Raw genomic sequence first — 27,308 nt, 5'->3', positions numbered from 1 at the left:
GATGTCATCTTGCACAGGATTACATCAGCTCCAAATGCGCAAAACTTAAAAAGATGAAAAAAAATCGGAAATGAAGGGGTGCCACTCTGGAATCGTGCTACCCCATTATTGAGACCCCAAAACTTGGTAAAAACAGAGTAATTCGGGAAGGCTGGGAGGTTTGACAGGAAGGCAATCAGGCTTCCTTTCAGGAGCATTGGCAGGAGTTACCAGAGAAAGATTATCTGGAACCCTGGTTCTGCAGGCCATTCTTGCCTCTTGGACAACATCTTCCATTATCTATTTCCCCCTCTGCCCTAGGGGAAGTCATTGCCATGCGAGTCCTGGAAAGGTCCTTTGGTATTTTTGAACCACAGCCTCCCACTTCTCAGATTTCTGGAATAGTGCCATTGAGGAGTGGAGAAGCATACGCCCACGGCAAAAAGGGTCTCCCCATCTCTCTCACATCTGGCTAGTCTCTCTAACTTTGGGGCCAAACAGAGATGATCCATCAAAAGGAGTGCTGACAAAAGACTTAAACAGCTCCACGAAGTCACAAGCAGATCCAGGCAGGTCTCCTGATGGCTACGCCTGAACCTGTTTTTGTGCCCTGTATCCCATGGAAGAGACTGGGGGAAGCTCCGATGGAGGGGATGGACAAGCTGTTTGGCCTGACAGGGAAGGCATAGACTGTTTGTCCACATGGACAAGGCCCGCTCCATAGCCTGGAAGGCAGCCCCCCCCCCCCATACAGGGGTGGGAGCCCAGAACCAAAACAGACTCCTTTGGAACAGTGGTCCCACCCTGCACCGACAAAGCTGCCTCTGAAGCAGAAGCCAGGGTTGAACTTACATATACCGATGCCCAAAGGGGCATGGAGGGCTCCAGAAATATCAAAGTTGAACCCTGCTCCTCAAAACTGACAACAAAGCCCTGACCTCGGGAGATCTACGGTTCCAACAAACCGGAAGAGCTCAGGGTAACTATCGGTGCTGGAGGAGCTCTGACCAGCACCAAAAGTCAAAGCTGGGATGGTCAGCACCAGGGGCTCCGAAATCTTAGCTGGAGTCATAGGAGGAATTTGCATGGGTGTAGAAGAAGGCAAGGTTCCAGAGCCAACAAGGCGAGGAACCAAAGATGGAGGTAATCCTCTCGCCATCAGGAGATTATCCATAAGTCTATGTCTGACTCAGGTTCTTGGTGGACCTAATACAAGAGGCCAATGGAGACCTTGGAGGCTCTCTCTCCATAAATGGGCTTAGAGGATGATCCGCAAATGGGTCAATCGAGGATGAATAGGATGTCTATGGTAAAATCATTCGAGGCTCCTTTGATACGGAGTGGTCTTTTTGGTACCTATGGGAGAGTTGTTTGCACCGGTACTGGTGTTAAAGAGGTCTGTATCAAGGGAAGAGTTATCCTTTCACACTGGTGTTGGAGACTGTCGGCACCGTGGGAGACTTGGCCAATTTTGAAGGTGGATCCAAGGAAGCTGTTGGAACCAAATGAGTGCACTTTTTTGGCTTTGAAGAGGAAGATGACTAGGAAGAGAAACTGGTTTCTGTTTTGGAACCAGAGATAGCCTCTTCAAAATCAGATTTCAAAAGTCCTTTAATAATAAGCTTATTTTTGTGCTCTAACGGGGTATTAGCACTGAACCTGTGACAGATGGCACAATATTCCCCAAAGATGGACAGCACCAAGACAATACACTCAAAAGGTGTGTCGTCCGGAATTTAGCATTTTTATCTCACATTTCTGACACCTCTTAAAACCAGAGGTGCTTTTAGAGTGCTTGTCTGCCATGAAGAAAAACTAAGGCCACCTGAGACACTGAAAAAAAACAAACACACGGTCGGGACTAAGAGGAGAGATTTTTTTTTTTTCAAATAGAAGAAAGGAAAGGGAAAGAAAGAAAATACCAAAGATGGTAAAGGTTACCCAAAGGTAAAAGGGAGGGATAAGTAACAATGATGGTACCTCAGAGTACCCAACAGTAAGGGAGATGGAAAAGTACAGTTTTGTACCTACCATAAATGTAGATGTTCGAAGATCCACATTGCTGCAGTCCTTACACTTGGGTAGTCCGCTGTCCTCGGTCGGCCCGAATATCAAAGTATTAGGCTGACGTCGGTCAAGGCGCTTAAGACTGACATCAGGACGTCAGGGTACAAATGCGCATGACCGACGTCATATCCTCAGTCTTTTCTTGCCCCAGATGTCAGAAGACCCTAAACAGAAAGGTCAAAACCAAAAGACAGCAAAAAACAACCAACCACCCTTGTACTAACCATATGTACAATATATACAATATTCACAATATGTACAACCCAAACCACACAACCGCCTCTAACTACAGAGGGGAAGGAGGGAGGGTAAATTGGATTGCAGCAATGTGGATCTTCGAACATCTACATTTATGGTAGGTACAAAACTGTACTATGTTCTTCATCTCACATTGCTGCAGTCCTTACACTTGGGTAGAATCCCAAAGCAGAGATAAGGGAGGATGGCAAACCTATAAAGTAGTAGGAGCTGCCAAAATGCCCTGTAAAATTGCAGTGGCAAAACCAGCCCTCGATTTAGAGTAAAGTGGAAGGTGATGATGCTTAGAGAAAGTATGCACTGAACTCCAAGTAGCTGCCTCCAAAATATCTTTAGTTGCCACACCCCTTAAAAAAGCTGTAGAAGTGGCAGTAGCCCTAGTGGAATGAGGCCTAATCCCAGCTGGAATCTCCTTACCATGATGGGAATAACAAAGCAATACAAAACCCAATCCACTTAGAAATAGTTTGTTTTGACACAGGCTTGCCCTGAGAACCCAAAGCAAAAGAAACAAATAACTGCTGAGACTGCCTGAACCCTTTAGTTCTGCTCAAATAATATTGCAACTGCCTGTGTATATCCAAAGTGTGCAAAATCTTTTCCCTTTATTTTGGGGTTTGCATAAAAAGTAGGCAAATGAATAGTTTGGTTTAAAGCCACACTAGAAACCACTTTAGGCATAAAGGAAGGATTAGTACGCAAAGATACCCTATCCTTATGGAAAATTAAGAAAGGCTCAACTGCCATAAGGGCCTGTAATTCAGAAACCCTTCTCGCAGAGGTAATGGCTAACAAAAAAGCAGTCTTCCATGATAAATATTTCAACTCAGCAGTAGCTGCAGGCTCAAAAGGTTGTAGAGTGAGTTTCTCCAACACAAAATTGAGATCCCAAGCAGGAGTAGGAGCTCTCCGTGGGGGTCTTATATTCTTTGCCCCTCTAAGGATGAGAAAACAATGGCGGGTCACAGTCATAGTGAGCAGAAATTGCTGCAGCATGAACCTTAATAGAAGAGAAGGACAAACCTTTGTCCAGTAACTCAGTAAGATATTGCAGAGCTACACTTAAATTAGGCTTAGAAACATCAAATGCCTTTGCTGCACTCCAAAATAAAAATCTCTTCCATTTATCTGCGTACACTTTCCTTGTACTAGGCCTTCTGGCCTCCAAAATAACATTCAAAACTTGCTGTGGAAGCTGAGACCCTCCAGGGTTTAGAACAGAATATGCCAGGCTGTCAGGTGAAGAGAGTGAAGTTTGACATTGAGTAAATGACTGTTCTCCTGAGACAGCAGGTGTGGAATCGAAGGTAAAGGCCATGGAGGCTCCCGTACCAGACTTCTCAGTAGTGGGTACCAGTGCTGTCGAGGCCAATCCGGAGCTATTAAAATCATCTTTGGCTTGTCCTGTCTGACCTTCAGAAGTACCTTTGGGAGGAGAGGCAGAGGTGGAAAGGCATACACATGAAGATTGCTCCAACTGAATGAAAGAGCATCCACTTTCCAAGCTGTGGGATGAAACCTTTTTGTGCAAAACTTTGGCAGCTGGTAGTTTAGTGGAGAAGCGAACAGATCTATGTCTGGAGTTCCCCATGACACTGTCAATTTCTGAAATACATGAGGATCCAATTTCCACTCGTGGGGATCCATAATTTGCCTGCTCAACGCATCTGCTAAGGAGTTCTGTGCTCCCGGCAGAAACCTTGCCTGAAGATTTAGCTGTAAACTGAGAGCAGTCTCCCACAAAATCATTGCTTGTCTGCACAGAGGATAAGAATGTGTTCCCCCTTGCTTGTTGATGTACCACATGACAGTTGTGTTGTCTGTTAGAATCAACACCTGCCCTGGAAGAAGTAAATCCTTGAAAGCTATTAATGCAAATTGGACTGCTAACATCTCCTTCAAGTTGATATGTAGATGTAGAAGTCTGGCAGGCCACGTGTCTTGTATCCACTTTCCATTTAGATGAGCTCCCCAAGCTTTGTCTGAGGCATCTGTCGTTAGAATCTGACTCGCCTCTGGCCGGGTCACAGAGAGTCCCTTGTTTAGGTGACATTCCTGAGCCCACCACAAAAATTCCTTTTGAATGCAAGGTATTATCTGAATGACAGTGTCCATATCTTGGCAGTGCTGTGTCCATACATTCTTGAGATACCATTGTAGCTTCCTCATATGCAGTTTGGCATTGGGAAGCACCAGAATACAAGATGCCATGAACCCCAAGGCTTGAAGGACTGTCCTTGCAGTCAGCCTGGACTGATGAGACAATTGATGGAAGTAAAGAGAAAGATTCTTTTGTTTGTCCAGGGTCAAAAAGGCCATCTGGGATGCTGTATTCAGTCTCACACCCAGAAAGCACATGTCCTGAGAGGGTACTAGACTGGACTTTATTTCGTTCACAGAATACCCCAGGCATCTTAGCACTGCTATCACATAGTGTAAATGATGAAGAAGTTCGTCCTTTCCTTGAGCCAGAATCAGGCAATCGTCCAAATAAGGGTAGATCTGTATTCCTCTTAGCCTGAAGAAAGCTATCACTGGAGCCAGAACCTTCGTGAACACTCTGGGCAGTAGATAAGCCAAAGGGCAATGCAGAGAACTGATAATGAGAAGTCCCAGCCAAAACGCAGATACTTCCTGCAACTTAGCCTGATAGGAACATGAAGGTAAGCCTCCTTGAGATCCAGAGTCACCATCCAGTGATCTTTGCCCAGCAGAGGTAAAAGCTGTTGTAACGTCAACATTTTGAACTTGGGAATGTCCAGATAAGTGTTGAGGATAGATAAATCCAAAATTGGTCTCCACGTGTTCCCCTTCTTTGGTACTAGGAACAGGCGAGAATAAAATCCTAGGCCCACTTCTGGCAGAGGGACCGGTTGTATGGCCCCTATTTGGAGCAGCAGAGAAATTTGTTTGTGAGCCTCTAGTCTTTGCTGAGGAGGAACGTCCGGCATGCCTTTGAAAGGAGGCAAGGTATGGAAATAAAACCTGTAACCTCGGTGTATGATATCCAATACCCATCTGTCTTGGGTAATCAAACTCCAATTTTCCTTGAAGAGTGCCAACCTTCCTCCCAAAGGTGCTGCCAGGCAAGAAGGATCTGGCAGCTGAAAAGGTAGGTCATTGGGCCTGTTTACGAAAGGACTGGCCCCTGCCCTCACCTGAAGATTGTGCAGGAGAACTCCCTGTTCTAGGTCTGAAGGAGCTCTGAGCTCTGCCCCTACCACGTCTAGATCTACCCCTAGACTGTGAATCATAAGAAGGGTACGTCCACCCCTTAGCAGGCCAATTCCTACTAAACTTCGGAGGCTGGACTTGCAAAAAATCTTTAACAGTCTGCATAGACTTAGCCTTGTCTTCCATTTTCTTCAAGACTGACTCCACAGGTGAACCAAACAACACATCAGACTGTAAAGGAGCATCCAAAATCCTCGTCTTAACATGTTCAGACAAATTCTGATCCCTCAACCAGGCGTGCCTGCGAAGAACTGACCCAGTGGCAGCCACCCTAGACGAGGCCTGTATAGCATCAAAACCACATTGTAAAGAATGCTTACCCACCTGTTCAGAGACATGCACCAAATCTTGTAGTTCCTTACACTCAATGCCTTCCGCCAGAGCATCTACCTTAGACTTCAGTTGAGAAAGAAGATATTTTTGATATTTCAACATGTGAAACTGGCAATTCAAAGCCCTCATAGCTAAGGTGGAAGAAGTATAGACTTTCTTTCCCCATCTATCCAAAGCTCTGGCCTCTTTATCTGGAGGAACCGGATTTTTTTACAACAGAGGCCTTGACACCCTTAGGTCCCTGACTAACAGTTTCTGGGTCCGCCCTAGGACTCTTATAAAGATATTTATGAGCCTCAGGCACCCTATAATACCTATCCGGTTTAACAGGAGCAGGAGGCAAAGAATCAGGATTAAGTGAAGCCTCCGCAAACACATCTTCCACAACATCCAGAACAGGAGGTATAGCCAAAGGCCTATGCTGGGGTAAAAGCAAAAATTCCCTAAGCCTTTTCCTGGAATCAGAGAAGTCCTGACCTTCCCACTTAAAACGTTCCCTCATGGAATGAAGAGTCTCTGAAAAAGAAAAATCCTCTGGAGGAGAAGCAGGAGGAGTGGAATCATCTGCATCAGAATCAGAATAAGGAGAGTACTCCTGCAAGTCTTCAGCCGAAGACTCTGAAACATCTGAAGCCTGCTCAAAACTCCCCAACTCTGGTTCCACCCTAGGCCCCTGGAGGGGGCAAAGAACCTCTAATCAAAGTAATTAAATCTTCTGCCATTTTAAGCCATTTTAAGCATGTGCTTCTTGGGCACAGATCCTGAAGAACCAGGAGTGACCCCAACAGAAGCTAAACCTGGCCTGCCTCTGGGAGAAGCCTTAGAAACAGAAGGAGAGGGCCTAACCACCCTAGGAAGGGAGGGGAGTACAGTAACCTGAGAAGCCCCTTCAGCCTGACCTGCCTCCTGAGAGACCACATCCTGCAATAACAAAGTCTCCCCCTGGGACTCCTGAGAAGCCTCCGGCAGAACCACCAGTTCCACTGACGCCTCTAAAGAACCGGCGTCCGGTACGGACGACTCTTCTTGCCTGGGCTTAGCTGCCTTGTCTTTGCGCTTCTTCGAAGAAGCGGGCGTCGGAGCATCCGACGGCATCTTATAATTGCACCGCTTCCCAAAGACCAACCTGGCACAATCTAACCTTCGCTTAATAGTGCGCTTATTGAACCTAGCACAAAAGCGACACCCAACAACGTCGTGCTCAGGCCCCAAACAAGGAATACACAAAGTATGATAATCTCTATGCGGTATCTGTTTCCCACAAGAAATACAGTTATTCACTTTTTCTGACATCCGGTAAACCACTGAGGCAAGAAAAAACTAAAATATTCCCCAACGGGGTACTTAGCCAACTTTGACTCCGTCTGAAACTCCGAATTCGAAAAATTTCAGAACACCGAACGGCACTTGCAACGCTGCTTCTGCATCGGACCATGCGGCAAAAAAGACTGAGGATATGACGTCGGTCATGCGCATTTGTACCCTGACGTCCTGATGTCAGTCTTAAGCGCCTTGACCGACGTCAGCCTAATACTTTGATATTCGGGCCGACCGAGGACAGCGGACTACCCAAGTGTAAGGACTGCAGCAATGTGAGATGAAGAACATCACACATCTAAGGAGGGAGATGGAAACACACATCTAAGGAAAAACTAGAGGAGCAGGTAGAAACGATAGAAGCAAGGAACAGCAAACTAGACAAGGAAAAAAAAAAAATTACAGCTAGAAGAAACCCCAAAGTTTGAGAGGTGGAATAAACGCATTTGGCACTATGAAGCAGCAAACGAGATCTAAGGTATTTTGATGAGGAGCATTACGGGTATATCCTAGCTCGAGAGTTTTGGAAGGCGCAAGCTGTAATAACGGCTGAGTCGGTTCCGAGGCTCGGAACAAAGCCCACAGTCAAGGATTGTGTAAAGACTAACATCAGATCTACCATTATCTGTTTTCCCCCTCTATCACTATTGGAGCGCCTCTAGCAATCAAGTACTCTTCTGTATACCTGAAATTCCACTGAATAACCATCCTAAAATCCCTTCTTTATCAAATTCACATGCTCAGTTCTTTCCAAATGCGTCTCCTGTAGCATAGCTGTTTGCACTCTGCATTTTTAATACAGTTCACTACTAATTCTTTTTTGCATACACCTGTAAGACCATTCACATTTAAAGATAATATGGAAAGTGTCATCATGACAAGAACTGATTCCCACCTATTACATGTAAAACAGGTTTTTATAAATGTCTAGTTTTAGCTCCTGTTACACTCATACACTGTTTGGCAGGTTGATCTATTTTAACGAAAACCCTCAAACTACACCAACAGAACCTATTAATGTAATACTAACAAGCAAAACTATGTACATCATCAAATAATGAAGTTTAACCCTCCTAATAGGAGCAATTGTTTTAGATTAACAGCCACACTCACAAGCTTGAATTAACTTATAATGAAGGTTTATCCATGCTAAGATGTATGGTATATAGCTTGTGCTTCTACTTCTATGAATGGCTGTCTGTTTTTTTTTCTCATTTTTGTTCTCCCAGATGTAGAAAACACCTTGAAAGTTTTCAGAAAACAATCCCCTAGCCATTAAAAGAAAGACATTGTATTTTTATTGGTCCTCATCAGATTGCCTTCATAGAAACTGGAGAACCATATACATAACTGCCCTTAAACACAAGCCTTCCACACTGCTCTGTGAAAATGTGGCTCCTACAGGAAAACCTTTCATTATATTCAGTGTTTTATTTATTTTCTTCCCTTAAAACTTATTAAATCAAGCCAGAGGCTTTAATTCAGTCATTCCCCTATGCAAAAGTAAGAAAAAAAACTCTCATATCATGCTACTTTGTCCAGGTTTTCTTCTTTTTGCATTGCAATGGCTACATTTCTTAAAATTGAAAAAAGGAAGGAAAAATAGGGGCTCCCATTTACTCACAAAAATAACTGAAAAAGTTTTACTTTATAACATGCAGTGCATGTCAGACATTATAAAATTACAATTAAAATGTTATTTTACTTACAGAGAACTCTTTCCTTTCTCTATACCTCTCCTAAATGTTCTTCCAACCATTCATGACATGAAGTAGGGCATATGCTTTGGAGTCCACTAAAAGGTTTACAAGGTTAAAGTCGAAAAGTCCAATACTTCCAAGTTTTCTTGTTTGATCATATTTCACAAATATAATTATTACTCTGTAATCCCACATTTATTCATCACTGAGTTGCTGGTTTTCTTTATGTTGATCTCCATCTCCTAGATCCAGTCTCTTGTTCATTTCCAACATACTCCTGGTTCTTCTAGTCAACCCTTATGCTCTTCAGTCTCAAGTGTCTGCCTTTGAACACTGGAAAAGGTTTCACTAGCACAGTCTATTGCCGTTGTCAGAAGAATATGCGTCATAATCCCCTTCTGTTTGACAGCCCACTTTTTGTTGGACAAACTTTTGTATTTCCTCCTTAGCATGCTCTGCATCAATAAAATTTTTCAGACCCAAGAAAAATACTGTGAAAATAGCTAGATATAGCAACTTGAATCTCACACCAGTTTCTCAACATTCCCAGACTGCGGAACAAATTTACTCCTGTTCTGCCTGGTGTACAGGGAGTAATCATTTTCTGCAAACAGTCAGTTTCTCACTTTTAGTACTTTATCCTTCTGCCAAAGTGTTGTCAGAATCAACTCTTTCTGCTGGTAGATTGCATCTTCACTATTAAAGGTCTGGGCTGCTTTCTCTCATGGCCTCAGACGTAGCATGCATCCTCAGTATATCTTTGATAATGTTATTATAGGGCAGGGCATGAGGATCTCACGCCTCAATGCTACACAAGAAGGATATAGATACAAAATTAACTGGTTTAAAGACAGATTAGTTAAGCGTGGTTACAAACAAGATGAAATAGAACGTGGGTTACAGAATATGGACTCAGACATAATAGAGCTGCACCTTTCTATTCTAATAATATAGGAGAGAATGATAGGTGTAATACTGAAGTATCCATACTGAAAATACCAATGTTCTACACAAAAGATAACCAAGATACTATGAATATTATACAACACTGGCGTGTCCTTATTACAGATACAGAATTAAAGAATATTGTAGGAGATAAACCCAGATACCAGTATAAAAATAAACCAAATATCAAGAGACTGTTGTGTTATCCAGTAGAAGCATCGGAAATTAACCACCATACAGGGACACATCCCTGTGGTAGATGCAACTTCTGCCCACATATAAACACAATTGATAGATTGGTGCATCCAGACACAGGTAAAATTTTTTACTTTAGAGTATCAGCTGATTGTAATACCATGCACGTGGTTATATTTAGCAATATGCCAAAAATGTTCCTCGTATATATAGGTAAAACTGAAAGGGCATTCTGAAATAGAATAAGGGAACATTTATATGCTATTAGGGTTTGTTTGTGTCTTTCGGCTTTTCCCGGTTAGGGGTCGCCACAGCGGAACTCCGGTCCGCTAATGGTTGGCAGTAGAGTTTTACTTGCTAGCTTGCCGGGCCTAACGCACAACCTTCAATGAAGGAACGCCTGTTCACGCATGTCGCCACACAGAAGACGCTCTGAGGATCGAACGGGCAACTTCTGTGAGGCGACAACACTATTAGGGTAAAATATCAAAATAATGCCCTAGCTAAACACATACAGCTCTATGGTAGTGAGCATATATTTAAGTTTATGGTTATTGATGTGTATCAACCTACAATCAGGGAAGGTAATGTGAGGAATGCTACAGAAAATAAAGAAGCAAGCTGGATTATTAGAATGAGAGCAGACAGAGGCAAAGGCCTTAATGAAAGAGCCTCAATTAAACCTATTTTAAGGACTAGACAGGTTAGCATTAGGTAAGGTGAAGATCTATACCTTATACGCAATTGCTATTCCATTAATATATTCTTTATATATAAAATTCAGATTTACTTCTTATTAATCTGATTTAATTAGGTCACCGCTGTTTAAACAGCATGCTTCATGGTTATCTAGCTCTTTCATGTGCTGTGTTATATACAAGTTTGATATGCAGTATATTATTGATGCATGTATGCAATATCATAGCTATTTGTATAAGCTGGTTTCATATATATATGAAGCATATTATGGTATTTGATATAGTTTGGCGCTAAGCTGATACAATACCCTTTTGTCATGAAGTTTTGTATTTAATCTGTATGACATGGTATTTTTTTCTATGTCATTTTTATGAAGTTTTAGTAATTGGTTATATTTCATAAATGTACAATGTTTAAGGCATCATAATAAGCAAAAATCTATAATAGATTTTATATATACATTTCATACTGTATTGAAATAATAGTATTAATTTTTATTTCAAAGTATTTAATAGCTGTAGTCGTAATTCGGCAATATTATATGAATTTTACATATTTATTCTCTGCATTTTTGTAAGAATGACAATGCATTATGTACATTGATGCTGTGTCGGAGCGACACGATATAGTACTGCTGTTAGATACTATATATTTGATTTATATGACATGTTATATAACTTCATTATCCTAGTAATATTTCATATTTCCTAGTGGTGCATGGGCTATATTATGTGAACATATAAGGTTATAATATCTTTACTTATGCTCATTTAGATTTTTAGCGGGGTCATTTATTAAATAGTATGGGTGAAGGAACCATGCAACTTATGCACCCGCTATGAAATACGTACTTCTGTTGTAGATTAAATTTCCATTCACAAGATGTGTTAAACTAATCTACTATTTTTACAATGAACAAATAGGATGGATGCATTATTATTTTATAAAGCTCGTGAGTGCTTTAGAAATTTAAAATATATTTTAATAGGATCCTGCATTCTTAAAAAGTTAGTAAGATGATTGATTTAACATCACGACTGCTATTTAAGCAATTGTTTGTGTATTAGAAAAGTTTTACGGTCTGATGAAGCTGATAGTGAAAGCGCTTACCTAGTGCACGTTAGATAAAGATTTTTTTTATACACTTTTAAACTACGAGACTGGATAATTGCAAGTTCGGTGGTTGCCTCTTACTGCTTTTCACATTTGGACATTACATTAACTGGTTTTAGACTAGCGGAGAGGCATTTGCTCTGTTGGGTGTAGTCACTTTTGTTATTGATATACTACAATGTTTTATTTTAATCAGCTCTGAGCACATTAGACTTATTTTTTCCTTTAGTTTACTGGAAATTATGTCCTGCACCGAAGCTGAAGCTTGAATTGCTTTTTACTTAGCTGCAGGATTCTTCCAAACCACTGTTTCCTTTTCTCCTTTTATGACTGATTTTCTTTCAAGTTCTGTGAATTTCTTACTTTTTGGCATCCAGGAAGTGCCCTTGCTACCCAGTTACTAAAATTTACCCAAAAGACAAATTCACTGGCAGACATGAAATTAAGCTGTTATTCACTGTGCAGCCATCTTGCAAGTCCAGCTACCTCTAACTTGTCATACTCAAGTCTTCCACAAATATTTCCATTTGTGATTGTTCTTGATATCCACATTTCTTTGCTTTACACACGTTCATAAAATTTCTGAAATCTCAAACCACTACAGGATCTTTGGTTGTTTTTCTTGTTATAGGCTCCCTAAATTTGGAAACAACCTTTTCTACTTTCTGCTGCCCAAGTTGTTGGTGATAAAAGGTTTTGTGCTTTGCAGTTATCAAAAAAAAAAAAGTCGCTTAACAGCAATCTTTCTAAACACACACACACATTACCAGGTATCTCCTTTTCCCCTTTAGCACTCTGCAGTTGCACCTCATCTTGTTCTAGGAGATTCCCCTTATTCTGCAATACTTTAACCTTGTTTAGCCCCTCTAAATAATTCTTGTAACTTCTTAACCATATCACTTTCATGTCATTTCATCCCACACACTAGCTATAACTTCTGAAAATTTCCATCTTCCATAATAGCACTGTAATAATTTCAACTACCCATTTCTTAAATTCCATGCTTTAACAGGTAGGTTGGGAAGCGCCAGGGTCTCCCTTACCTCTTTACCCTGAATTTTTATCTGTTATTGGAGCATGATCTGAAATAGTTATTGGATGTGTGCCGAAGCGTTCGATTAAATGCACATGTTCCTGTGAAATAATTTGTCTAGTCTGGCCCAGTTACTATACCTCTGGGAATAATATTTAAAATTCTCAGTTTCTACTACTGAATTCATTTCTCCATACCAAATATTTTCAAAAATTTCTTCAGAAATTTACCGTCTTGTCATTGTTTCCCTTCTATGTCCCCAGGATACATCCTCGCTGTTGCAAATTAAGTTTCGGTCTCTACTTGTAATATTCCCTGTTGAAATGTGATTTCTCCTAAAAAATTAAGCTCTCAATAGCAGTTTTAGGTGGAATATAAATACATGCCAGTACAAATGTCATTCTCTGCCAGGACCCCCTTACTACCATAAATCTATCATTTTCCCCTCTTCTAAGTATTGAAGCTTCATTAGCAATTAACAGAAGTACTTTTCCTTTGTCCCTGATATTCTACTGAATATCCATCCTGAAATCCTTTATTAAATTCACATGTTCATTTTTTCCAAATGTCTCCTGTAGCACTAACTGCACATTTCTTAATATAATGTAATATTCATTCCTTTCTGTCTACACCCATGAGACCATTCACATTCCAAGATAATATGTAAAGTGCCACCATTATAATTTTCACCAATTACATACAACAGGTTTTCCTCCCAAATTTTTCGTAAGCTCCATAACAGTAGTCTTCTTAAATACATCACAGTGTAATCCCCCCAACCCCCCCCCCCCGTCAGTAGATCCTTACTTCTGCAACCCCAACACTATATTTGTTTTTCTTCTATTACTTTTGGAACTCCTCAAGCAATTAGTAAATGATATTCTGCCAAATAGCCATCCTGAAATCCTGTCAAATTCACATGTTTAGTTCTTTCCAAATGTGTCTCGAAGCATTATTTGCACTCTGCATTTCTTAATATAATTCAATACTTTTACCTTTTTGTCTATACCAGTGGGCCATCCACATTCCAAAATATGGATAGTGTAGCCATTATAAGATATTCCCACGTATTATGACAGCTTTTTTATGCATCTATTTCCAGCTTTTGTTATATGCACCCACTATTTGGCAGGCTAATCCTTTTTACATTTGTTTTTTTGCCATCTCCAGTTGAACCTATTTACAAGACTTATTTTAATAAAAAACCCTTAAAAACATACCTATCAACTTAAATGCACAAAAATATACATCTCCGAATACTAAAGTTTAACCCTCCTGATAGGAGCAATTGTCCCAAACTGATAAGTAATGCCTGTGGGTGCAGCTAACTTAAAATTAATGTTATCCATGCTAAGGCTAAGTCATAGCTAGTTCTTGATGCAACTGGCAAATCATTCCATGTTTTCGCCTCATTATGCAGAACACTTCTTGTGTGAAATATAATCCATGTGAGGGAATGTTGAAGGTAGTTTGGAACTATTAGTATAACATGGTGGATCCCTCATGGAAGAGTACAGATTATGTAGAACTTAGACTGAGGGTTATGGCTACCTATATGGAGGTTAGAAAGGGTGAAACTAGTGCAATATGTGCTCAGTATGTGGAGAGAAAGAGCATGACACCTCTGTTTTTCACAAAGTAGTTTGGTAGTGACAGAAACAACTAGTACTGGCTGAGCATACTTTAAATGTTACATTACTACATCATAGTTAATTGTTAAACCTGACTGCAGGTGACATTCCAATGTCATACGAATCATTAAGCTGCTTGCTTACCCTAAAAACACAATGTCATCCTGGTTTGAAAATGTCAGACACATTATCAAAACCACAAACTTAAACTGATACTTTCTACTGTGCTGTTTAAAGAGGAAAAGTGCCAGAAACATGACCCTTGGCTTACACAGGGTGCAAGTCTGAATGCACTTTTTTGTCAAGCTCAGATTCTGCTTGGTATTACGGTAAAATTCAGTGGAGTCTTGTTTTTCTTTAGGGCTGATCAAATGTAGCTGGTTGCAAATGGCAAATGAGCAGCATTGTCCTCAACTCTACTTCACTACTATCACATCCTTCACAGTATTTTCAAATCTGAGGCCAAACAGCAAGTAAAACCATTAAATGCCAGGCATAGCGAGCTGTTTCTTTTCAGAAATTAGCAACATGGATCCTTTCACTCTGACATTTCTAAGTGAAAAGTAACAGACCTACTTTGTTTCTTCTTTGGGGTGGGGTGGACTGTCACCATTTTTGGCTTTGGCCTTGATTTTGAAAAGTTTCATAAATATGTAATCAGAAAAATTGCCATCAGTATATCAAATACCCTGTATGTCATCTGTAAAAGGGTTTACACAGAGTGGTTTATGGGAACTCCAGCAAGCCCTTGTAGAAGTGACTTTGGTCTAAACTGGGTGATCCATACTTGACAAGGTTATCTTTTAACTATTCTATGAACAAGGATTTGTGACTTTCCAGTCTTATTTCTGTAAGCTTATTTGGGTACTAGAGTAAAAACCTCCTCAAATATCAGAAAAAAGTGTGGTAAGAAATGGATTTCAGTGAATGCTACTGGTCTACCAAACAAGGAACTTCATGGTTTAAGGGATTTACAGTGTAGAATAAAACCAGGTAGAAAGTATAGAAATTAAAAGGCAAACTTTACATGACAAGTACTTCATCTTTTGACTACTTTAGGGTTAAATATTTTACTAAATACAATTAATGACAAAAAATTCCTCACTTAAACCAAAATGACTAACATGAAACTGAAAAGTGACAGTATGCTACTCACTGGCAGTCGCTCTTCTCCCAGCCATGCATTCGTTAAGGCTACATAATCTGTGGCATGCTACTATATGATGTAAGCAATGGTGTCAGTGTGTGTTTACAGATCTGCCTTAGTTCCGAGAAGGAAATGCTCCGAGCATCTGGGACAGTTTTCTGTTTCAGGTACATTGTGTTTTAAATAATAAACAGTAGCAGGATATACAACAATCTAATCTGTGGGCGGTGTTGTCTGTGTATATGGAATACAGAAACTCTCAATTAGTTAATTTTTCACTGCTGATTGTGTGTGTGTGTGTGTGTGTGTGTTGGGGTGACATGCTATCAGCAGGAGACCAGATATTTCAGTCTAAGGGTTATATGCTTTCACTGTCCAGAAAAGCAATTTTTTTTAAATGAAAAACTAGTGAACAGAATAGGGAAATGGAAAGCTTGCCTGATAACACTGTAGGGATGCCATTTCATGTACTAATGTGTGTGGAGAAACAAGTCCCTTTATTAAACTACCAAACATAAAACACTGGACTGCACGAAGAACAAGACCACAGAGGAAGGCGCAAAATGCTGACCCCAGAGTTTGATGCATTTATTGTGACAATACAGTACTGTGAAATGCGGCCAAACCAATGGGTGATGGCAGACAGTAACATTTCAAAGCCTGTTTTCAATAAGGAAGTTATGCATTTTCATTGTGCAAACAGGGAAATGGCACACATTGTGACACCTTTACTTTACCATAGCTTACTATGGATTTCTGTAAAGAAATGGAGTGGAGGAGAAAACAACCCATTCTTCAGTAGAATGGCAATGTACAATACCATGCTGTGCAAAAGCAAAACAAAGGCTTAATACACTAGAACAATGAGGCATTATTGTTCTAGGTCTGATAAGATCACGGAGAGCAAACTGTAATGCATCAAAGGCTACTTTTAGTATAAAAATCAACATATCTGCCATGTGATACATGGTGGCATACTGACAGTGGTCCAAGATGTAGACAATACAGTCAAAATCACAACTAAAACAAAATAAAGGTTCACAGTAACTAGATGTGTATTCTGCTTCTCTCCTTATTCAAAACCGCCTATACGGACTCGGGTGCGACCTTACCACTATTACTATTTACCTGAACCAAACTCATACACCCCTTCTTACTATTTGTTGGGTTATTCCTTGGTTGCATACTTTACACTAGCCTAATATCTGACATATTTGCTGAACTGGAAAAAAAAAATCTGCAAAACTCATGATGTAATGCTGCATGCAAAATTCATCACTGTAGTCAACTATCTCTGAAGTGGTCACCTTTTAAGCATAAACTGAATAGAGTAATAGCTTATGGTCACCATCAATTTTTGCACCGCTCTCTCCATCACCTTCTGTTTCAGAGAAGGTTAATTTTTCCACAGAATTTCAGATATCCAAATCAGCTCCTTACAAAAAGGACTAGAAGCAACAGGCCCTTTGGGGAATTACTGTTCAAAAACTTTATAAGGGATATCCAAGAGTAAAGTGTTTTAGTAAACTTGGAGCAGAGTACAAGTGCATAGGTTTTGCAATCAGTGAAATGTACTTGCAATTAAGGAATCGCTCAAGGCCACTAATATTGTTTCAGTTACTGCATGATAATCCCACACACGGCCTGCCTAAGCTTACATTTCGATGAACTTATGAAATAATGTAGTACTTGCTATATCTTGTGCACTGTAATATTAGTGCAGTGTATTAACCCATTTAATATATATTTACAAATTGACATCCAAACATAAAAATGAGTATCACGTATGAGTATCACTTATAGTTAGATTTTTATAAATGTAAACAGCTGCTATACGAAACAGTCTCAAATGTTTTAACTTCTGTACACAAACTTGCAGGTCTACTCAATAGTTTTCTCTGAATGTAACTAGTCAAATGCTATATGAAATTTAATCTAATGCTACAGGTTATCTTGCATCATTTGTTTAACTATGTACAGCTGGATCTATTGGATGTGCACATTATTCTTTGTCGAAGCTTTCTTCGGAGAGACTCAGTTCAGCTGAAAACCCACCTTGGTAATCGGTAAACAAAAATAAAAAGCCACACACAACTACATATTCCCTAATAAGACTACTAAACAAGGAAGGAATATAATCAGTGCTTAGTCTCACTAACAACCATAAAAGTACTGTGTAGTACAAGAACAGTGTGGCAAATAAGTTATGATTGCCCAGTAAAGAAATGTGTGTGTGTTTGAGACAGAACAAATAAGATGAAATGCCTTACTGTGAACAGATTTTTTGCAGCTTATCATAGACCAACCCCAGTCAATTCTTGAGGAAGTGTTTGAGGGGAGGCTCTCTGCGAATGAAAACTGTCTGCATTTGATCTGATTTAGACAACTTTCAGCCTGGCATGAAAGAGCTGTGTGTGAGGGTGATTACCACAACTTCTGTCTATGGACAGTTTGAGTAACTTCTTCACAGTTAAAAGGACGATATTAAAGTGGGGCACATTCAGGATGCAGTCTGTATGCAAGGGGTGCAAAAATTAAAGTTTTGCAGTATCTCCTGAAATAAACTCATCCTCTGACTTTCATGATCATTTGTTTTATTATAGATTTGCAAAATCCCTACTACAAATATCTCCAAGATAGGTTGCAACAAATGTGCCTTTTCCTTTCTTTCCTGGGCACACAGAGTATATAAAATTATAAATTTAATTTCCCTCTCAAAATGACGTGTTTAGTATTGGAAATGCACAGAGGAGAAAGTACGGGTCAACTTGTGAGATGGCACTCTGAAATTCAAGAAACAGCTGTTGCACTATCTTTGCACATAAAAGCACAAGCTAAAAATATAATGTACTGTGTTCCAGAGATATAATTCTGTACTGCCAGCACCAATAGGCTTATATGGTCGTTAGATGTAAAGGATGCCAAACTATTGTACAGTTAGCTTTTGTAATGGGTTGGCACAATTTATCTGAAGTGTGGCATCATACATGCCAACCCATACATGCATTGAGATAACAGGAAAGCATGCAACTACAACCAAAAAACTGTTGTATTGCTAAGGGCAAAATGGCTTAGCTAATAACAGCAACAGTTATGCAAGTTCTTAAGGGCAAAAGAGCCTGTTAAGATTGTAATCTTAATTAATACTAATTGATCAAAGTATTGCTTCACATGACATTTTAGAATAGTATGCATGTGAATGTCGAAAGCAAGTTCTCTGCATGCATTTTATTGTGTAGTGAAACTTTTCTGTCTCTGGTACAGGTTGTCAAATTATGTAACTGCTAAATTTCATTACATTGACAGTTACATAATTCAAGTTTTCTTGCCCATTTTTCGAGTCAGAGAGCCTGGAGTTAGTATAACTTCTGGGGCATGGGGGTGGGATTGAAGCCCCCCACGAAAAAGCAGTTTATTTTGTTTTCATAACCTCAAAGTTACTTACTGGTTTACATTTGCAACTACTTTTTTGCAATGATTTTAGTGGAGATTTAATGGTAATCACCTGAGTTTGGTCGACGTTTTGTATATTGATTAAACTCACCAGCAATGTTCATTATAAACTGATATATATATAACAAAAATGCCAAACTACAGTAATGTTAACTTAAGTAATGGGTTGGTACATAAATTCTCTAATGTAGTATCATGCATGCCCAGCACACACACACCACACACACGGCAGCAAAACTAGCAATTACCACTAAACTGCTGTACTGTTTAAAAGGCAAAATGGTTTTAGAAAACTTTGGTAAGAACAGTTAACAAGGACTCTTCTACAAATGACACAAATAGCATTCAGTTTAGTCGAATCTTGGCTCCACAAAAATCATCACTCTAAACCCCCCCCCCAAAAAAAAAAAAAAAAAAAAAAAAAAAAACTTATGCTATTTACCCCCAAAAGAAATACAGAATTTAACAAAGACAATTTCATCATTCGCTCACTAAACTCCATTAAAATCGAACTTCTTTCGGCTTTCATGATTGGCAGTGGAGTTTTACGGTGTCGAGTTGACAGCCCAGTGCCCAACCTTCCACAGAAGGTGCACACATTCATGCCTAGGGGCCAATTTAGTGTCCAATCCACCTACAGCATGTCTTTGGGATGTGGGAGGAAACCGGAGCACCTGGAGGAAACCCCACGCGACCACAGAGAGAACATGCAGACGCCGCACAGAGGCACCCCCCCCAGCAGAGGATCGAACCGTAGAATCTCTTGCTGTGAGGTGACAACGCTAACTGCTGCACCACCATGGCTGCCCTAAAATCGAACTTGTTACTAGTACCACATTATTAGGAGTCATAATAGACGAAAACCTTAAGTTCGACCAACATATCCAATCCAACATATAACCCACAAAAAACTAGGGCTTCTGTACAGACAAGTTTCTCTCCTTACCATTCAAACAAGCATTAGCCCTCTCCTATCTCCTACCTTCACTAACCTATGGTTCATCCTTGTTAATCTTCAGTCTTCTCTAAAACTCAAACTAGAATCTTGTGATAAGACTGCCAAATTTGCCACAAGCAGTCATCACTCCTCCTATCATTGTAACTCATTAAGAAAACTACAATGGCTAGAATTCCCCCACTACCTATTACTCTTGCAACTAACCACTTTACACAAACTTATCTACAAACCAAAAGACTGCCCTGCCCTCAGCTCCCTACTTGTCCCCTACTAGGTCTATATTGGAATCGCGAAAGTCCTATTCAGCGAATACATAAACATACACATATTACGCAAACCGCGAATACATGTAATGCCCTAAACCGTGAAATTCAAAATCTCGAATAGTCATAGCTGTCTAACCCCACCACCCCACTACATACCCAAACTAAATAAATAAACCTCATACATACACTAACCAAAACCCTGCTTCTAACCCTAAAGTAAATCTTGCATATACTACCATGTATGCATTCACCTTAACCCGCACCCTAACTCTAAGGTCCGTAACTATCGCACACTTACCTTAAGGAGCTATACCGCAGAAGGGCCAACCACAACGATTCGACATTTCAGATTTCACGCTTTAGGACGATCGGTGTTTTCGCGGTTCAGTGTATACGTGTCCACGTTTCCATATTCGGGTAAGTGGACCTTTGCGGTTTTAATAGGGAACCCCCTACTTCCCCTCTCAGGCCTCTATGTTCAGACCACCAACCTCCCTTCCTCTATTCCCAGTGAACAACATTCCTCAAACTTCAAATATGCCCTACATAATCATCTCATCTCCAACTGGATATGTAACTGTAGTAAGCCACACACTACCACCCATGAAACCATTATCTTACCCTTGCTCCTAACTAGTCTAAGCTGCTCACCATTAGATTAACTTAGCTCATTAATATTCTACTCTAGCTCACTAAACCCACCATCTCTTTATTCTATAGCTCTACCTGAAGTTGCCTAACTTCCATCTCTTGTTCTTCACCTCACCAGAACTTCCCAAAATTAATATTTTCTCTCCACACTTCTACTGACAAAAAAACTTCTACACTGATTCCTACTACTACCTCCTAACACTTCAATGCAGCTTTCTCCTAACAGAATTTCTACTGGAACTTGTAATACTACAATACTTATTTATATTATATTCTTATTTAGTTTGTTTCTGTCTTAGAACCAATAACATTGGACTCCTCTATGTATAATAGAACCTGCTCATGCAATGTGCTCTATTATTGCTTCTGCATTCTTGCCTATTATGATGTACCTCATTGCAATTACTGTATACTTATTGCTTTTTTAATACTGTATTTTTTCTTGGAACTTATTGTTTTTGTATCGTCTCACTACAACTATTGTATTTTAATTTTTTTGTCTTATCTTGGAGCTTTTCTCCTCAGGCCTCCACTGAAACTGGTCTCTCTGTAACCCAGTGGACTTTCCTGGTAAGTAAATAAGTAAATAAATGCATACATAACTTGTGCATGTTAAAAGTGGAAAAGTACTCTGACTGCAGCATATGAAAATTCTATACATACCATAATGCTAGATATGCGTTGTTCCCCTCCTTCCAATTCTACATTTGGGTTATGTGCTCTCAAGGCAAATCCAAGCTGGTAAATACTTCACAGCTTTCCAGTACCAGAGCTTCTCTGCCCTATAATTCTCTGGGATACACTGTAGCTTTAGATCAAGTATGCCCTACAGAAAATAACCTAGGATCAATTTTGGAATGCCCCATACACAGCAGTGGGCTGTTCCCAAAGAAGGCCCATTAAGATCCTACAGGAACTAAACAAAGGTATAGTGATAACTGGGAAGGGATGTTGAGAGAGAGGGGGATAATTATCTAGCATTACCTGTAAATCTTTATCCTGTATTATCCCCGTCGATCTCGACAGTAGGGACAGTATCCACAGCTATCGAAATCCTACATGAGATCATGGCAAGAATATTTCTAAGGATGCTGGGACCAAAGGCCGTCCTGGATCTAGACTGGAGATCCATCTTATAATAATGTTTGACACAGGTATGCACTGTAGACCATGTAGTTCCAGCACAGATGCCATCCAGGGATGTATATTTGAAAAAGGTAGTGGAAGCAGAAACATGTGGAATGAGCTCTTGGTTTATTTTGAAAACATCACCCCTTTAATTTATAAAAAGTAATAATACAATCTGAAAAGATAAAGACACTTTAGAGACCTTTGAACTCAATTTTGCTTTGGAATACGATACAAAAAGCTGGCTATATTTTCACAAGTCTTCACATACCGTGGATGTACACCGAAAACTCAGATTTTCCTTACACTAAAGTGTATTAAACCATTAAAATAACTAGGAAAAAAGACAAGCAAATGTATAGCTTGATTCATGACCGGTTCTGTGGCCACCTTGGGAAAGACTGCCTTTGTGGAGTATTAAGTAAGAAGGCTTATATGCGAAGACTTGAAACTGACAGTCATCTGGCTGAGGTAACAACCGCCAGGAACAATGTTTTCCAGGAACACAAGTTCAACATCAAAGGCAGGTTCAAAGGGAAGCTGTGTAAGGGCCTGCAGTATCAAGGTAACATCTCAAAGCAGAGGGTGTCTTGTTAATTGGAGGTCTAAAGAGAAAGGTGAATGTTAGAAATATTTTACAGACTTTCAAAAATGCAACTGATGAATCCTTCATGCCAACATGAAAATTTGATGTGGCTGCTGAGTACCAGGTACCAGCATGAAAAAGATCAGCCAAGAAGCCCAAAAAAAGAAGTTATGTACCTACCATAATGTTCCATGTTAGTTGTCCTTCATCTCGCCTTCCTTCTTGCTGTTTGGGTTCGGAGCTGATCCTCTGCTCCGACTCGGCCTACTTTTATAGCTCGAGAGCTATTTACTGGCTCAAGGCTAACCCTTATCCCAGAATGCCCAGCGTCAGCTACCCAGATCTCATTTGAGATAGTGCACACTAGACATATAAAGTAACCAGTAACCTAAAAAACTTATTTACCAAAATAAAAGATCAGAGTAAACTGTCATAAAATTACCTGGCATATGAACCAAGAAAAAAGGAAATCAGCCAGTGAAACCATAGTGAACTCCTCTCAATCCTCCAGGAAGGGGGAAGGGGGGGGGCACAAGGAAGGAAGGCGAGATGAAGGACAACTAAAACGGAATGTTATGGTAGGTACATAACCTCTTTATGTTAAGTTGTCCCATCTCGCCTTCGTTCTTGCTGTTTGGGACAGCATCCCTAGCACCTAAAGACCCCGGGTGGCTCATTGGAACACACTCTTCAGAACAGTGGAACTAAAGGAAGCCCTGCTCCGGGAGACCACATCCACTTTGTAATGAGAAATAAAGGTATGAGGGGTTTGCCCAAGTGGCAGCTGCACAAACTGAGTCTATGGGCAATTTAGACTGAATGGCTACAGAAGTGGCTAATGCTCTAGTAGAATGACCTTTCGGTTTTGCTGGTAGATGTTTATGTCTTAACTGATAAAGGCAATGGTGTCAGATAACCATTTGGATAACGTCAACTTAGAGAAAGCCTTGCTTAATGTGAGCATAGGAGAGAAATAATTGGTCTGACTAACTCTTTGGTCCTATGGAGGTATAAACGTAACTGTCTGTGCACATCCAGTTGGTGAAGACTGTAATCTGCCTTGTTGCTATGATTGGGAAAGAAGGCAGGGAGACAATGGATTGATTTAAATTGTTTTCTGAACAGACATTTGGTATGAAGGATGGGTTGGTTCACAGAGAAACTCCATATATGGAGGACAAACACAGAGTGCTTGGAGTTCTGAAACATGTCTAGCTGAGGTAATAGTAACCAGAAAAAGTGTTTTCCAAGAAAGAAATTTTAAGGGACATGAAGCTGCTGGTTCAAAGGGAGGCAGAATCAAAGATGTCAAACTAAACTGAGATCCCAAGGAGGAGGTGGATCCCTCACTGGGGGGTCTAAGAAGAGATGTTCCTCTCATGAAGGCTTTGCAGAGCTTATAAGACATTATGCTAGAATTAAGAATTCCAATATGAAAATTAGATATGGCAGCCAGTTGTACCCTGATGGTAGAAGCAGCCACAACAGACTGAAAAAGCTCTTCTAGAAATTCTAGCATTTGGACTGGGGCTGAAAAGGGTTCTAAGTTTCTAGATTCTGCCCAGTAAGAAAATCTTTTCCATTTGCTAGAATAAGTCTTTCTCGTAGTTGACTTATGGGAGGAAACAATAATATCACAAAGTGCTGGGGAGATGCTTGGAAACCTGGCTAAGGTATGAAGTGGAAAAACCAAGCTGTGAGCTTGAGAGTCTGAAGGGATTGGTGTAACCCGCCTGACTGATGAATCAACAGATCTGGCACTGGGTCCAGAACCCAAGGCTGGTGTAGAAGGTGGAAGTGCAGGAACGGAAACCATATCTGTCGAGGCCAATAGGAGGCAATGAGGATCATTTTGCAACCCAACGATTTTGCTTTCTGTACGAGTCTTGGAATTGGGGGAAAAGGGGGAAATGCATAATGGAGTCCCTGAGGCCAATTGTGGACTAGAGCATCCCTGGAAGTTTGACCGGGAGGAGGAAGCAGGGAGAAGTACCTGCTTCATTTGTTGTTGAGGGGGGTGGCAAATAGATTGCAGCAAGGCTGGCCCTATTTGCGGAAGATAAGGTCCGCAACTTCCTGATTCAGAGAACACTCGTGAGGCATGAGGATAGCCCTGCTGAGCCTGTCTGCTATTATGTTGGATTTCCCAGGGATGTGCGTTGCTGTCAGAAAACGTTGGGAGGAAATCACCCATTGCCATAGCCTGAGGGCTTCTCGACACAAGGGGTAGGACCTGGTCCCGCCCTGCTTGTTGATGTACCACACAACTAACATGTTGTCTGTTTGGATAGCAATAGTCCCAGAAGGAAGAGAGTATTGAAGAGCTTGTAACGCTGGGAGCATCTCTAGGACATTGATATGCAGATGGTACTCGTGAGGTTGCCACATGCCTTGGACTGTCCTGCCTAGACAATGGCCCCCCCCCGCCATATCAGGGAGGCGTCCGTGGTCACTGTGGCTACCGGAGGGGGTTGAATGAAATGTCTGCCCTGAGTTACCAGTGGGGAGACCATCCACCAAGAGAGGTGTCTTTTGCATGTTTCTGTAATCAGGATCATGTGAGACATGGGTAGTTCCTGGAAGGACTGCTGCGTGAAGAGAAGCCACTGAAGGACTTGTGGTAACGCGCTAATGGTACAAGAAGAATGGCAGCTGCCATGGAGCCTAGAACTTGCAGGACATGTCTGACTTGGATCTTTCTGCTCTGCATTAGAAATGACACTTGTTGGCGAATAGAGAAAACTCTTTCCTGAGGTAACTTTGCAAACATCTGTTTTGTGTTTAATTCTGCTCCTATATATGTAACAGATTGACAGGGCAACAAGGCAGATTTTTCAAAATTTACTGTAATGCCTAGTTGAGTGCAGGTTGATATTGTATAATCCTGTGCCTCTAAGAGTTGATGCCTTGTGGTAGCAGTTAGGAGTCAGTCGTCTAGATAGGGAAACACCTGGAATCCTTGACGTCTCAGGTGAGCCATGACTACTGCCATACCATTTGGTGAACACCCTGGGGGCTGTGGTGAGACCAAAGGGCAGAGCTCTGAACTGGCAATGACTGGCCCCTTCCCAGAAGCGAAGAAATCTCCTGGAGTGTCTGTTTATTTTGATATGATAGTACGCATCCTGAAGATCTATGAAGCACATCCAGTTGTCCTGACCCTGAAAGGGGAGAATGGACTGCAGTTTTACCATCCGGAACTTTTCTTTTTGTACAGATTTGTTCAATCTGCTGAGATTCAGTATTGGTCTCCAGTCCCCTGTCTTTTTTGGTACTAAAAAAAATCTTGAGTAAGTTCCGGATCCTAGTTGGTCTGTGGGGACTTGCTGAATGGCTCTTTTTTCTAGCAGTTTTGAAACTTGAATAAATGCTTGATCCCTTACATTGGGCGGGACATCTGGGATCGACTTTTTTGACTCTAGAGGGAAGTTGATGGAAGGGGATTTTGTAACCTCCTGATACGTTAGATAGTACCCATTTGTCTCTTGTTATATTTTGCCAGGCTTTTGGGTACAGGGAAAGTTTTCCCCCCGACTGCCTCCAGAGGTGAGCAGTCGGGCAACCCATCAGGGATGCTGGTGGAAGGGTTTGGCAGAGAAAGTTTCTCTGTCACCCTGATTTTGCGGTCCCCCTCTGCCACGAGGGTGGCATCTGCCATTATTTCCCCCTCTGCCCCTGGGGGGAAAAAAAATCACCACTTGTATCAGGCAAGGGTCCCTGGGACTTTAGAAACCCCATATTTCCACCCCTCTGACCTTTGGGATAAGGTCTGTTAGGAGTGGAAAAACGGAGTCCCATGGCAGAGAGAGTCTTGCCTTCCTGCTCACACCTGGTAAGCGTCTTTTTCACCCGAGGCCCAAAAAGCGTGGAGCCATCAAAGGGAGTATTTGTGAAGAATGCTCGAAAGGGTTCCGCAAATTGACACAGTCACGCATGTCTCCTGAGAGCCACTCCTGTACCTGCAGCTCTGCTCGCTCCATCGGCTGCATAAGAAATCAGCCTCATGGAGGAGTTGACTATTGAATTAAGAGTCGCAAGCTGGGAAGCTATTTTGGCTGATGCTCCCTCAGCTGTAGGATCTTGTAGGGTATCTCCAAGCTCTTTTAGGAGATCCCTTTGAGGTAGTGTAAAATGAGAGAGATGGATGGACAGATGAAGAAGTTTCTGCTCTTTCTTGGTGGCTGCTGCTACGACCATGGCATCAACTGGCACACCTTTAGTGAGAAATTGTTTGCCCTGGGGGGCTATGAATTTATTTGGTCTCCTCAGAGTAGGTTCCACAGAATCCGGAATTACAGACTCGTCCTCGGTAGGGGCTAGGGAAGAACCAGCCACCCCTCTGCCTAAGCATTTCAAGGATGTCCAAAAAGGAAACATCTTCTGGGGGGGACCTGGGGGACCCTTACGATTCATTCAGGTCTGTAACTGAGGTGACAGACTCAGGGGAGTCTAGGTGCTTTCTCTTGCACTTCTTCCGAGGAGGCTCCTTTTAGTGATCAGGGGAGGCCTCGGAAAAAGACGGGTCACCCAATGGGGTGTCCTGGAGCATAGGTTCCCTACGCTTCTGGGTCGGAAGAGAAGAGGTTGGCACAGGCACCACAAGAGAAGGAGCCGA

The 27,308-nt window shown here is 41.1% G+C and overlaps 1 protein-coding gene across 1 annotated transcript in view; it reads right to left on the bottom strand.

Annotated features, from left to right (window-relative positions):
- Window positions 1–27,308, bottom strand: part of LOC122799600 (mitogen-activated protein kinase 1-like) — a 605,676-nt gene that overhangs the window by 74,585 nt on the left and 503,783 nt on the right. The window contains exons 8-9 of the mRNA XM_044068770.1: window positions 12,693–12,719; window positions 9,911–9,917 (exon numbers count right to left, since the gene is read on the bottom strand). Of these exons, the coding sequence (XP_043924705.1) occupies window positions 9,911–9,917; window positions 12,693–12,719 (34 nt within the window). The remainder of the gene's footprint in view (window positions 1–9,910; window positions 9,918–12,692; window positions 12,720–27,308) is intronic.

This window comes from Protopterus annectens, chromosome 4.part0, assembly GCF_019279795.1.
Source record: "Protopterus annectens isolate FY-2018-M chromosome 4.part0, PAN1.0, whole genome shotgun sequence".
Classification (NCBI taxonomy): domain Eukaryota; kingdom Metazoa; phylum Chordata; order Ceratodontiformes; family Protopteridae; genus Protopterus; species Protopterus annectens.
Note: the sequence above shows the minus strand (reverse complement) of the source record. Positions and strands in the feature narration are given on the sequence as shown.